General features: G+C 31.2%; 1 protein-coding gene across 2 annotated transcripts in view; it reads right to left on the bottom strand.

Moving 5' to 3' along the window:
- Nucleotides 1–14,463, bottom strand: part of LOC134687136 (uncharacterized) — a 58,234-nt gene that overhangs the window by 25,027 nt on the left and 18,744 nt on the right. For both annotated transcript variants that reach the window (XM_063547153.1, XM_063547154.1), the window contains 16 exons: nucleotides 11,813–12,087; nucleotides 11,116–11,291; nucleotides 10,462–10,612; nucleotides 9,984–10,118; nucleotides 9,242–9,402; nucleotides 8,947–9,039; nucleotides 8,289–8,502; nucleotides 7,464–7,574; nucleotides 6,853–6,987; nucleotides 5,870–6,041; nucleotides 4,969–5,129; nucleotides 4,501–4,617; nucleotides 4,000–4,101; nucleotides 3,025–3,123; nucleotides 2,410–2,590; nucleotides 1,662–1,795 (listed from right to left, as the gene is read on the bottom strand). In XM_063547153.1, the coding sequence (XP_063403223.1) occupies nucleotides 1,662–1,795; nucleotides 2,410–2,590; nucleotides 3,025–3,123; nucleotides 4,000–4,101; nucleotides 4,501–4,617; nucleotides 4,969–5,129; nucleotides 5,870–6,041; nucleotides 6,853–6,987; nucleotides 7,464–7,574; nucleotides 8,289–8,502; nucleotides 8,947–9,039; nucleotides 9,242–9,402; nucleotides 9,984–10,118; nucleotides 10,462–10,612; nucleotides 11,116–11,291; nucleotides 11,813–12,087 (2,417 nt within the window). The remainder of the gene's footprint in view (nucleotides 1–1,661; nucleotides 1,796–2,409; nucleotides 2,591–3,024; nucleotides 3,124–3,999; nucleotides 4,102–4,500; nucleotides 4,618–4,968; nucleotides 5,130–5,869; nucleotides 6,042–6,852; nucleotides 6,988–7,463; nucleotides 7,575–8,288; nucleotides 8,503–8,946; nucleotides 9,040–9,241; nucleotides 9,403–9,983; nucleotides 10,119–10,461; nucleotides 10,613–11,115; nucleotides 11,292–11,812; nucleotides 12,088–14,463) is intronic.

Genomic DNA, 14,463 nt, shown 5'->3' with positions numbered 1-14,463 from the left:
CTATTCCTGAGGTAGAAACACCTTAGTATAAAACCACTGTACAAAGTGCCGAGCTCTATAAGGAATCTTTTTATAATTAAGCTGACAAATTTTCAGAATACGTAAAGTACCATATTTGTTTTTGACACATGGACAGACAATTAAACGGATGGAAAAGCAGACGGAGTGATTGACTCCAAGAAAATGACTATTATGTCATGAAGAATCGAAAATGCTTCAAACTGCAAAAGGAAGGCTTCTTCTGGTTATGTGTATTGTTGAGTAAATGTTTTATTTCAATCAGTCGTAGTAAACTTGAGTTATCGTCATAACGTAGGAAAGTGTAACAAACAAATAGACTGAATGAATACTATATGGCGCAAACATTATTTTCTATGGCGGGGGCTCTCATAAGTTATGGTTACATCTCAGGGTAGTCATACGACTCATTGCTTACATGATTTTATTAAAAGGAATAACGAAAGTTTACTGATTTTTATTTTAAATAATCAAAACCAGTGTATAAATCAGAAAGTAACATGTAAGGTGTCACAAGTTGAAGCACTTGTTAGGAAGGAAAAGAGGGTGTTTAAAAAATATGAGTGTCAATTTTAAGTTTTTTCCTATCTGTGTATTGCCACCCCACCCTAGTGCACAATTTTCTCGCTGTGTTGGGTTGTTTTCTGCTATTTCGTCGGGCTTCTGTTTCTTCTACATTTTCCTTATTTCCATTCTCAATTTTATCAAGGAGTTACTATACTCAAAGATTTTTAAAGACAGTTACATACATGTATATGCTGTTTATGTCACTCCTTTGTGGAAGCAACGTAAAAAAAGAGATGGACAGAAATTTTAATGTAATTCTTGTAAATAACAGTGAACATTAGTTAAAAGAGAAAATGATGTCAAAACAGTGTTAAAAGTAACAGATGAAATGAAGCCCAATTTCAAATAAACAGTTAACAACATTGCAAATTTTAACAGAACAGATTACAGACAGTGTCTCGAAAACAGTAAACAGTTTAAATTTATCTCAAAAACAGTTTTAACATAACCTTGAAAAGTAAAAAAACAGTGTAACATGAAAAGGTACCCCCTTAAGATATTTAAACTTCATACTTTATTTTCTTTGAACTGAGGACGGTAAATAAATATTTTAAAATTAGCAAGTTGCCATACAGTTGAAAACAAGTTGCCATACAGTAAATTTGTCAACACGAGCAAGTTGCCGCACCCTATACTTTATTTTTTATGGTCTATATTCTTTAAAATACATCTTTTTGGCAACAAATTTCAGTTAATATGATGTCACACTATAATTTTCTAAAAACGTGTCTGGAAAAATAATGAAAAACAGTTCAATATCTTGAGACTGGGGCTTCAGAGGACGATCGACTTCGAAATTTCCCGGTACTAAGTGGCAAGTTTTGGAGTATTACACAATATCTTGTTTTAATTTTGTACTTATCGGCCTAATGATTTAAAGAATTATATATGAGAAAATAATTTCTTAAGCGGCACCCTCATCAAATGAGTGGAAATGCTTTAAATTGAATGTATTCTTAACTTGTTTACTTTTTTTTCTATTTCTCTCCGCTTCGTTAGTACCCAATTTCCGGTGGCGATGATACACAGTGAAAATGATTATAAATAAAATAGAGTTAATCATTTATTGTGTTTACCTGAGTTGCTACGCCAACAGGACAGGTATTGAGGTGACATTTTCTCATCATTGTACATCCCATAGCTATCAATGGTGCTGTACTGAATCCCATCTCATCTGCTCCCAACATGGCAGCTATCACTACATCTTTACCTGTTAAAATTAAATTACCCCTTTTTAATCAAATCATAAATATTTTAAATACATAGTTCATCACTTTAATTGTATCATGGCTGCTTCAGGAAAACCTTGATGAAACCTACAAAGCGGTGATTTTGACCTACAATGATATCAGTCCCCAAAACCTAATTTTAAAACAATTTTTATACAATATTCTACGGTTACCTTCTTTTCAGAGTTACTTTGCAAGTTATATATATTGTTACAATGATGATTTAATCTCTCATACTATTTTAATTTAATTTAATTTGTAAATATATGAACAAATGACCACAATTAAATGATGATAAAATCCTTAATTAAGTTAACTTGAAACATAATTTTTGCATCTGTACCCTATTGAGAGGGGGTAGGAGGGGTCCTGATCCGGAAATCCCGGGCTTAAAAACACCTGATCCCTAAATCCTGGGCTTAAAAAAAAAAAATCCTGGATCCCGAAGGTCAATCCCAAAATTCCGAACTTAAAAACACCTGAAAACACTGAGTCCTGATAAAGGTCCTATCCCCCCTCCCTATTGTTTAGTTTATTGTACAGACTATCAAATATCTACAACAAATACATATTTTGTCACAAGAATAAATTTTACCAGTTCTGATCTGTCCATCAGCCTGCAACACAACTCTAGATCTGAGATCACTCATCACAAGGGTCTGATGTGTCTCACTGATCCCTAGTTCCCATGGTAAGCCAGCATTCTTTATCCCTGTCCAACTACTGGCACCAGTCCCACCATCGTGACCAGATATAGTTATGTGCTCAGATTTACCCTATCATAATTATAATTTAAAAGATATTGCAAATGAACTGTATAAATAAAAGAATACAATGAACTTTACCAAATATGCTGTTCTACAAGTAAATTAACTTTAAATATTTGAAAATAACACTAAACAAATTTCTGTGAAATTCTGGATAAATCTTCATCAGGAACTATATTTAAACTTTAAAAAAAAACGTAGATATGCTGTGTCAAAATAGCTTAAAAATTCCCAAGTCTACCAGATTTTTTTAAATGTCTCTTAAAATGTTGAATTTGCATCCTGTCTTTAAAAAATCTATACATCCATCACAATTCCTCACAATAATTGAAACAATACAAACATTTCTGAATTTACAGTAGTCAATAATGCTATCATTCCTGCACTAAAATTACAAAATTACAAAGTCACAGATTATTTTTTTTTAAGAAACCAGTACTTACCTTGGCCACCCCAGCTGCGATAATTCCTACCCCCACTTCTGATACCAACTTTACACTTATACGTGCTTCTGGGTTAGAACATTTCAGATCATAAATCAGCTGTAAAATATGAATTGTTCTATTTAGGATATAATTGATGGAAGTAATACAAATACATATTTTTATTGGTAATTCATATATTTTCCCTTTGATCTTACTGCCTAATATTTTCGAGTATCAACGTACTGGCTGTATCACTGAAAATATTAGGCAATACATTGCATGATGTCATAATTACTGATAAACAGAATAATAGGTAGTTTCGTTTTTGATAATGACTATATCACATTGAATATCTTAACTCGCCCTAACGGGCTCGTCTAGATATTCCACATGATATAGTCAAGTATCAAAAACGAAACTACCTATTATTCTATATATATATGAATATATCCTACATTTGTATCAGCTTTTTCTGTTTCTGTTTCATTTTTTTTTTAATTTAATTAAGAATTTTAGGTTTGTTTTATTGATTTTAGTAAGTTCTAATCCTGATTTCAAAATATTCAATAATTTAAGGAATGACTATAATATTTTTTCTGTCTATGAAGAAATAACATCAAAAATGTGCTGCATACTGAATAACCTGTGTATTTCGAATACCAAAATATTACTATAGTCATTTCTTATAATTCAAAACTAAATTTCATTTTAAACCAGAGTAAACCTTGAAAAAACGTTGATGACGTCACGGTCACATGACATAATTATGTCTATGAGCTGATAAACAAAACAATGTCTAACAATCAGAAGATGTATTACATCCAAAATTAAATTATTTGCTGATGGACATTATTTAGCCATCAATCAATCCACTAATCTTTTATTATACATTAAGCTGGGCTGATTAAAATAAATCCATTTTTTAAACTACCTCCACCAAAACCTCTTAATTTGTTTATTTTGATCTACATTATAGCAGTAAAACAAAATTACCTCTGCCAGATCTTCAATGGAATAAATATCATGATGAGGTGGAGGACTGATAAGTCCTACTCCTGGTATGGAGTGTCTTGTTGTTGCTATTTCCTTTGACACCTGAAATTTAAAAAAAATACTGATTAACATATGATTGGTATCATGTGATGAAGTGCTTTGTTCAAACCAATAATAATGAATGCATCGTCCTTGCTATGGTTGTAGACATGTATAAAATATCCCTCTTGAACATGCAAGAAAGCTGCTGAGAATGGCATATCAATCAAGAATGGCTTTATTTTTCAGTATTTGGGAAGTTTCCATGGTAGGAACCCTTTGCTTTCTAATCTTTTAACAATGTAATTATCTTCCATTTCAAGGCTAAGCTCCTTGCCCTTTCCTACCTTATGTCATCTAAACTCTATTTTTGTGGAGAGGGCTTACATAGGCTATGCCTGTTGCCCAATCCACAAAAATTTCTTTGAATGAAATCTTGTTTTTTTCCCTGGGTCATCTTACCTTATGTCCTGGTAATTCTCCACCTTCTCCTGGCTTAGCTCCTTGTGCCATCTTTATTTGTAGTTCATCAGCATTGGCTAGGTATGAACTGGTTACTCCGAACCTTCCAGAAGCTACCTGTTAACAAACAACAAAAAGTAAGATTACAAATCTGTTGAATTAAGCATCAATTTTTCATTTTGAAGAAGACAAATTAAATAATTGTGAAGACATATGTTTTAATCAAAATTTAATATAAAACTTAACACTGTGAATTTAGGTATTTGTTTTCAAATGCTTGTTTTATAATAAAAGTCAATCTGACTTTTCTGTAATGTATGCAGCTACTTGACAAAAGTTATTTTTCTTGAAACAAAAAACAACTGCTCATTTTGTACCCATTCCTTTAATATCCCAATCTGCAATTCAAATTTGAACTTTTGATCACAAAGCATTCCTATTCCAATCTGTATATTAAGTGCTCCTTACCTGTTTGATCTTTGACCTTTTGTTAAACATAGGATCTTCATTGAGATATCTTTCAGCGTCCTCCCCACCTTCACCCGTGTTTGATTTCCCTCCAGCCCGGTTCATAGCTATTGCTAAAGTGGTGTGAGCCTCTATAGATAAACTACCAAAACTCATGGCACCTATAATACAAAAAAACATAAGTAGCTGAAAAAACAACTTCAAATCATAAATTAAATACTGTATTCAGAAATTGTTGCATGCATCTACTGTTGTGACTGTTCTACAGTAACATGAATGTAAGATTAATTTCATTTCACCAAATAATTTTATTAAAATTTAAAATCAGTTTTTATTTTTGCAAAACTACATGTACTGTGGATTCATTTATTTTCGTGGGTATCAATTTTCGTGGTTTGCGGAAAAAGTGTATATTCGTGGATAGTTAATTTCGTGGATTTGACAAAGTCTGCATAAATTCCTTTGGAATATTTGTAATTCGTTGAACATTTAAATTCGTGGTTCTCTTGTACACACGAAATCCACGAAAATTGGTATCCAACGCATATTAATGAATCCACAGTAATACTTTTTTTGTTGACATAAACTTTCCCTAAAATGACAAATTTCTGTTAGTTTACAATACACCCCGCCCCAAAAAAAATGCATGGACTATAATCATTATTATCTATCAAGGAATTAGAGGTTAATTTGCTAAATAGTCCTGAATATTAATGAATAAATTTCCTCTTGTCATGTGGCAAACACAAGTCAATCAATTAAACTGCCAGAAAGGATAAGTTATTGTCCCATCTGTTGCTATTATTTCCCATTAAGGTTAAAAAAAAATATCATTTATAGATATATTGACATTAAAAGTTTGTGCAGAAAAAATCTTATATTGATTGTGAAATAAGCTTACCTGTACAGAATCTTTTAACAATTTCTTTGGCTTCTTCCACTTCTGATATATCTATGGGATTATCACCAAATATGAAGTCCATCTGTCCTCGTAAAGAACATTTCTGTGTACTCTCCTGAGAAGATTCTTTAAATCTATCATAAGCATCTGTGTTATTGTTCTTCGCAGCATCCTTAAAACAGAAATCTAATTTTACTCAACACAGATACCAGGATCGATATTTTGTATATGTGCCAGACGCACTTCAAATAAAGTAGGAAGTTGAAGAGCATTGAGGACCAAAAATTCCTAAAAGTTTTGCCAAATACAGCTAAGTTTATTTATTCCTGAGGTAACTGACATAGTCCAGAGTAAATCTTATAACCAGTGGACGGACCAAAGTTAATCTCAAACAATTTGGAATATTTCTTTGCAGTATTTCTTTTTCTAAATTAACATGTATCTTTGGTTTTTCCTAAATTGGAAATTGGGAATATTTCAAACTATATCAAGTTACACTGTGTTTAGCTGGTTCTAATTTTGACATGAAAGAAATGCCTGTTTTACTGATTATTAATGTTCAGAAGAGCAACGGCTATATTTGGGCCTTTTATACTGACTATGTGATATGGTTTTTGCTCATTGTTGAAGGGTGTTACTGAACAGTAACCTATAGCTGTTAATTTCTGTGTAATTTGGTCTCTTGTGGAGATTTGTCTAATTGGCTATCATTCCTAATCTTCTTTTTTATATATATTTATTCTGACACTACAGAATACAGTATCTTTGAACATTTTAGATATCTTTGATTACATTGTAAAATCTGACCAATGGCAAACCTTACCTTTAGATTGGCTATAGTCATAGGGTCATTCAAACCTTACCTGTGGATTGGCTATAGTCATAGGGTCATTCAAACCTTACCTGTAGATTGGCTATAGTCATAGGGTCATTCAAACCTTACCTGTAGATTGGCTATAGTCATAGGGTCATTCAAACCTTACCTGTAGATTGGCTATAGTCATAGGGTCATTCATGTGCTTTTCTCCTCCATCTCTCCAATGGTAAAGACCTGGATTCATCACAACTTGATTGTCACAATTTCTCTCTTCATATGCCAACTGATGTCTGTTAAATGTCTGAAAATAAAAATAAAATTATTATTCATTTTTTTTATATTTCAGAGGGCTTTGATATTCTTTTCTTTAAAACAATATTGGTTTCGATTCTAATGCATTTCTATCTCTGCTTTTAATCCTGAATACAGAAAAACCTTTTCCTTTTTTCTTTTTGAACTTTGTTAAAAAAGTATTCCTAATACTAGTGTGAAACTTTAGGTGTTCCTTGTTTACCAGTAGAAAGCACTTAAGTTTTATTATATACTGTGGATTTATTTATTTTTGTGACTATCAATTTTCATAAATTGCTGAAAACTTATTTTTTCTTTAATAAAACTTGCATGTTCGAGCATATTTTAATACATGATTTTAAGAATCTCGGTATAAAAAGTCTATTGAAAATATGTTACTCATTGAACATTTGAACCCACAAAACCCAAGATGTTGGTATCAATTGTTCATTCTACAACTATTTGTGTACAAGCAATATTCAATACCTCCTTTGCTAATTCTTTGAAAGTGCAACCTCCTATGCGAGATGCTGTACCCTCAAAACACAAATCAATCACTTCCTTGTGTAGACCAACTGCTTCAAATATCTGAGCTCCCTAAAATAAGAAAAACAAACTTTTAACCAAATATATTTTTCATTTTCTATTAAATCTTAAGAAAATGCTTTGGACGTTGTCACATTTTCTTAAAATGATAATTATAATTGTAACATTTTCCTAAAATGATAACTATAATTGTCACATTTTCTTTAAATGATAATTATAATTGTAACATTTTCTTTAAATGATAATTATAATTGTCACATTTTCTTTAAATGATAATTATAATTGTCACATTTTCTTTAAATGATAATTATAATTGTCACATTTTCTTTAAATGATAATTATAATTGTCACATTTTCTTTAAATGATAATTATAATTCAAATGTTTATTTTCAGTTTAATATGTCTATATGTCATACTCCACTTAATTCTTTCTTATTATCTATTGGATATTTATATTGTGTAAATCCAATAAGCTGTATTTGCTTACGGAAATAAAGTATTATTAATTGTCATATTTTCTTTAAGGGATAATTATGATAACATTTTTTTTTACAATTAATGCACCTTATACATATTATTACTTCACTTCATTTTCTTTTCATGAATGATGTTTCACAAGAAGATCAGCAAAAATAAAATTACTATAAATGTTTTACAGTTTGTAATACTTAGATACCTTGTAACTATGAAGCGTTGAGATTCCCATTTTAGCCATGACCTTAGATATTCCCCTAGCATTAAGGTTTATAATACTTAAAAGATACCTTGTAACTGTGAAGCGTTGAGATTCCCATTTTAGCCATGACCTTAGATATTCCCCTAGCACAAGCATCCCTGTAGTTGGTATAGATTTCATGATCAGACAATGGAGGGTCTAAAAGTCCATCTTCTCTCACTCGTTTTATTGTCTCAAATACTAGGTAAGGACAAATAGCATCTAATCCATAACCCAGTAAGGTACACAAGTGGTGAACCTCTCTGAAAAAACAAAGTAATGAAAAGAAATAAAATAAATTAGTAATATGAAATAAAAAGACTTTTTGGATGTCCTTATCATTCATATAAAAAATACACAAGTTGCAAGTACAAAATTAGTATTATGCATATGGTAAAGTTCAACTTTAATGTCCATTTAAAAAAAACCTGATTGCAGTATATATTCACATTGGATTGATTTCAATTTATAGTAAATATTTCTATTTTTTATTTTTAACATTATTAAAGGCAGAAAATAAGGAAGTTCTTCTGCAACGTTTATTTTTTACAATTTCTTTTACCGTTTTTTTAAATGATTTGATCTGAAATTAACTGTGGCAAAATGTCATGTGCATAAATTATAAAGAATATTAAATTTTTCAAACACAAATACAGAAAAGCCAATGTGAAAATTGAATTGTTGAAATCCTAAATGGGAAATCTTACCTAGCTTCTCCAGTCTCCAGTATGATTCCGACCTTTAACCTCAGTGTCTTTTCAATCAGGTGGTGATGTACAGCACCAACAGCTAACAAACTCCTGTAGTATATAATTGAAAGTAAGCGATATGAAGTTAAATTGTATAATTGATGACAGAAATTTTTCAATGGGTTTGTGATTTCCTAATTTATGTAGATGATTTGTCATTTCTTACCCTTAAAAATAAACCAATAAAATAATTCTTTCACAATAATTATATAGAATTTTCATTGAAGTTATAAATAGCCATAATCAAACTTACGGTACAGGCACATGGTCCTTAGAAGTCTTCCTGTCTGACAACAAGATAAGTTTGTAACCTTGACTAGCAGCTTCCTCTGCTTCCTTCATGATTCTTGTTAAACAAGGGACCAGTCCTTCAAATCCAGCAGACACTGGATATACAATGTCTATCACCTTTGTCTGTAAAATAAGTTTGCTATAATTTTTAATCATTCATGGCAATAACTAACAAATTAAAGAACAAAAGGTTGCAGCTTTTAAATCAGATCTCTCTGTTTAAGTTTTTTTCCCATAACTCTAAGTAATTATTTTATCCAGCATTTTCAAGCCAAACTAAATATTTTGTAGACTTATGACTATCTGATAGGATTTTTTGCTCTAAAGCAAATCTAGTTAATCCTATAATTAATCTTATTTTGAAGAAAAAAAAAAGGACATTTATTACCTCTTCTAAGAACTGATTAATGCCAGACCAATATTTCATATCAAAATAAAATAAGCATTATGTACAAGTTTCATTACATTTGTTCAGGCAAACAGAGAGGACCGATTTCGAGATGTATGCATGAACTAAAAAGAGTAAACCTTAATGCCCCCTCCTCCAAAGTGGAGTAGAAATTTTTAAGTAGAGAATAGAGTGAGTGGTGTACTGAAATTTGGAAGTCTCTAAACTGTTGATACCAATGGGTTTTATCATCAGGCGCTATTGTCTAGTAGTAACGGCATATATTTTCCTATATTTTATAGAAATTTTTAAGTACCTTCCATCCATTATGATCCACATATTTAAGGACCTCAAGGTCAGGCAATGACAGAATAGGTTGTTCCAGCCAGATCCTCTGACACTGTTGTTCACTGGGCTCCAATATATTAGCTTCTGGTCCTATTGGACAAGCCTACAATAAATGTTTGTTTTGATCATAATAATATGCATGGATGCTAATTTCCATATGTTTTTGTGTGAAGTAAAACATATCCAGCTTTGATTAAAAATAAACATTCATTAAGTGTGTTTTTCTAAGATATCAAAGCAAGAAAACAAGCTTAAATCCAGATAACATAAATGTTTATACAAATCCCTTTTCTTCAAATAATTCCTCTTTTATTATTTGTGAAATATTAATCCTCCCTTATGTTGGCAAAAATGTAGCTAGACAGTTAGTTCTTATTTCCCATCGTCTAACAATTTATACAAACTATTTTTGGTACTGAAATAATATGTATTTTTAGAAATCTTACCAATGACATGACAATCTTCTCTCTGAATGGATCTATGGGTGGATTAGTAACCTGGGCAAACAACTGCTTAAAATAGTCAAATATAAGTGGATTGTACTTGGACAGACAGGCAAGTGGAGCATCATTACCCATGGATCCTAATGCTTCTTTCCTGGAATAAATATCAAAGTGAATGTAGTACTTTTATACTGTGGAATTTTCTTGTACTGATACATTGTACTTAATATAAAAAAAATGTGTAAAATCACACTACAACCACTTGTCTTACAATGAAAGAGCCTCCTCCCTTCCATCATTTCTTCTTTTCTTTGTACAAATATTTGTATACAAAACTCCAATTTGATATATGAAAAAAAAAATACTTCCTATAGGCTACAAAGTTGAAGCTTTATAGATTTGAAGCAGTTTACAAGAAATAACTTTCATTTTTTTCATTAAAACCAAGCATCACAAAATATTTGTATGTTCTCTGGTATGCAAAATACTTTTATGAAGATGTAGGTAGACAGGTGGCATACATGTCCTGTATAAATGGGATATAATATTTATTTTACAGCTAAATATTAATAAAGAACAAAAACTACCAAATCGATTGTCAATTCTAAAATTAAGAATTCTACCAAATCATTATAGTCCACAATAAACAAAACTAACTTGTCTTTAATCATGGGCAGGATCAGTAAGTTGACAATTTCCACGGAGAATCCATGCAAGGATAATCTCGGATCTTCTTCCATCCAGCCACCATGTTCTGATTTGACACGTGTTACTGGAACCCTGACAACTTTGTTCTGATCATGTACAGCTCTCAATTCTTTCATCGTCACAGTCTGAAATATCCAGGAATAAAAACTTGTAAAAAAAAAAATTAAACTTTTTTTTGTGAGCTTTGACCATCAATCATAAAAGCATATCATTTATGACAGGAATTTTGTTATCAAAGTTTATATAATAATTCACATCATTTCACCTATTCATTTATCCAGAAGAGAAAGTTGAATCTTGCCAAAAAAAATCCAGAGTTTGGATTTTGGTTGGATCAGTACAAAATCAAGATTTTTTTTATGGGCATTTAACGTATTTTTTCTGAATTTTTTTTTATTAATCTGAACCTTTTCAGTTTCAAATAAAAATGTTAATTGATGTTAACAGAAAACTCATACCTTATCAGTTATATCAAGGAGTAAGATGAAATACAAATTTCTCATTCCCTCCCCTTCTTACTAGTAATTTCAATTTTAAATACCTGCTACATATATTTTCTATAAAAAGTTGATCAGGAACCGACAAAGATATTTATTACTCTTAACCATAAGATAATTTCTTGACCATAAGATTATTTGATAGGTACCTGTTGTAACCACTTTGCTACTGGTCTCAGATTTGCCATATCAGCTTTCAGTACGTCATCATTCATAAAAACTTTCTTTTTGGTGTCGACCAACAACATCCTGCCTGGTTTAAGACGCCCTTTCTGTAGAACCTCTGATGGGTCTATATCAACAACTCCAACTTCACTAGACATATACATATGATTAGACTTGGTTACATAGAATCTAGATGGACGTAGACCGTTTCTGTCCAGAGTAGCCCCAATGAACCTTCCGTCCGTAAATGTCATCAATGCTGAAACAGAATAACTATGTTGACATCCAAACTATTATATATACGAATAATACCTCTTACAATGTAGTTAACAATGAGAAAACATTTGGAGAGTTGTGAGAGCTTTTTATTCAATCTATTTACACAATTATTGATCTTATTTTGAATAGTAAAAAATTTTTCAACACAGCTTTATGCATACAAAATTTCTTTATTACATTTTCAACCAGATGCTCCGCAGGGCTTAGCTTTAAACGACCGCAGAGGTTGAACCCTGAACGGTTAGGGCAAGTATGGACACAACATTCAAGCTGGATTCAGCTCTAAATTAGGATTGTGATTAAATAGTTGACACAGCATAGGTTTCTGACACAGAATGAATGTGTTCTAATGAACTTAAATTTTTTGTTTTCTCTTAGAGCAATTCACTCTGCTGTTGAATATTAATCCTCTCAAAAAAAATGTTTGAAGAAATTTTCTTTTTATTTATGAAATTTCAAATGAGAAAATTGAACCTAATTTTTTTAATCACATCCCCCTTTCCCTTATTCCAAAACTAATCTCAATTAAAATTTCTAATGGAGTTTGCAACAATAGCTACTCATTTAAATACATCAAAACTGCTTGTTATCACTGAATGGTAAAGATTATTTTAATTTATCAGTTGGTAGTAAAAAGTGAATATACATTGTATATTGTATATATAACAAAGATTTAAGTTGATTCTGGACAAAGAAAGATAACTCCAAATAAAAAAAATTCTTACAATTAGATATTTCTTGCTTACTATTCTGGACAAAGAAAGATAACTCTAATTAAAAACAAAATTGCTATTTCACAATATTTTGCAATAAGATATTTCTTGCCATTGCGCAATACTGTGCAATTGAAAAGACTTGCTATTGCACAAAACTTAATATAATAATTTTAGATCCTGATTTGGACCAACTTGAAAATTGGGCCCATAATCAAAAATCTAAGTACATGTTTGGATTCAGCATATCAAAGAACCCCAAGATTTCAATTTTTGTTAAAATCAAACTAAGTTTAATTTTGGACCCTTTGGACTTTAATGTAGACCAATTTGAAAACAAGACCAAAAATGAGGAATCTACATACACAGTTAGATTTGGCATATCAAAGAACCCCATTTATTCAATTTTTGATGAAATCAAACGAAGTTTAATTTTGGACCCCAATTTGGACCAACTTGAAAACTGGGCCAAAAATCAAGAATCTAAGTACATTTTTAGATTCAGCATATCAAAGAACCCAAAACGATTAATTTTTTGTCAAAATCAAACGAAGTTTAATTTTGGACCCTTTGGACCTTAATGTAGACCAATTTGAAAAAGGGACAAAAGTTAAAAATCTACATACACAGTTAGATTCGGCATATCAAAGAACCCCAATTATTCAATTTTAATGAAATCAAACAAAGTTTAATTTTGGACCCTTTGGGCCCCTTATTCCTAAACTGTTGGGACCAAAACTCCCAAAATCATTACCAACCTTCCTTTTATGGTCATAAACCTTGTGTTTAAATTTCATAGATTTCTTTTTACTTACACTAAAGTTATGGTGCAAAAACCAAGAAAAATGCTTATTTGGGTCCCTTTTTGGCCCCTAATTCCTAAACTGTTGTGACCTAAACTCCCAAAATCAATACCCACCTTCCTTTTGTGGCCATAAACCTTATGTTTAAATTTCATAGATTTCTTTTTACTTAAACTAAAGTTATGGTGCAAAAACCAAGAATAATGCTTATTTGGGTCTCTTTTTGGCCCCTAATTCCTAAACTGTTGTGACCTAAACTCCCAAAATCAATACCATCCTTCCTTTTGTGGTCATAAACATTGTGTTTAAATTTCATTATTTTCTATTTACTTAAACTAAAGTTATTGTGCGAAAACCAAGAATAATGCTTATTTGGGCCCTTTTGTGGCCCCTAATTCCTACACTGTTGAAACCAAAACTCCCAAAATCAATCCCAACCTTTCTTTTGTGGTCATAAACCTTGTGTCAAAATTTCATAGATTTCTATTCACTAAAACTAAAGTTATAGTGCGAAAACCAAGAAAATGCTTATTTGGGCCCTTTTTTGCCCCTAATTCCTAAAATGTTGGGATAAAAACTCCCAAAATCAATACCAACCTTCCTTTTGTGGTCATAAACCTTGTGATAAAATTTTATAGATTTATATTCACTTTTACCAAAGTTAGAGTGCGAAAACTAAAAGTATTCGGACGACGACGACGACGACGCAGACAACAACGCCAACGTGATAGCAATATACGACGAAATTTTTTTCAAAATTTGCGGTCGTATAAAAACCAAGGCAACTTAATTCAGGAAAACATCAGATGCTTACTGCTAGAACTTCCTTACTCTTGATAA

Source organism: Mytilus trossulus, chromosome 10, assembly GCF_036588685.1.
Source record: "Mytilus trossulus isolate FHL-02 chromosome 10, PNRI_Mtr1.1.1.hap1, whole genome shotgun sequence".
NCBI classification, from domain to species: domain Eukaryota; kingdom Metazoa; phylum Mollusca; class Bivalvia; order Mytilida; family Mytilidae; genus Mytilus; species Mytilus trossulus.
This window is presented reverse-complemented; position numbering and strand designations above follow the sequence as displayed.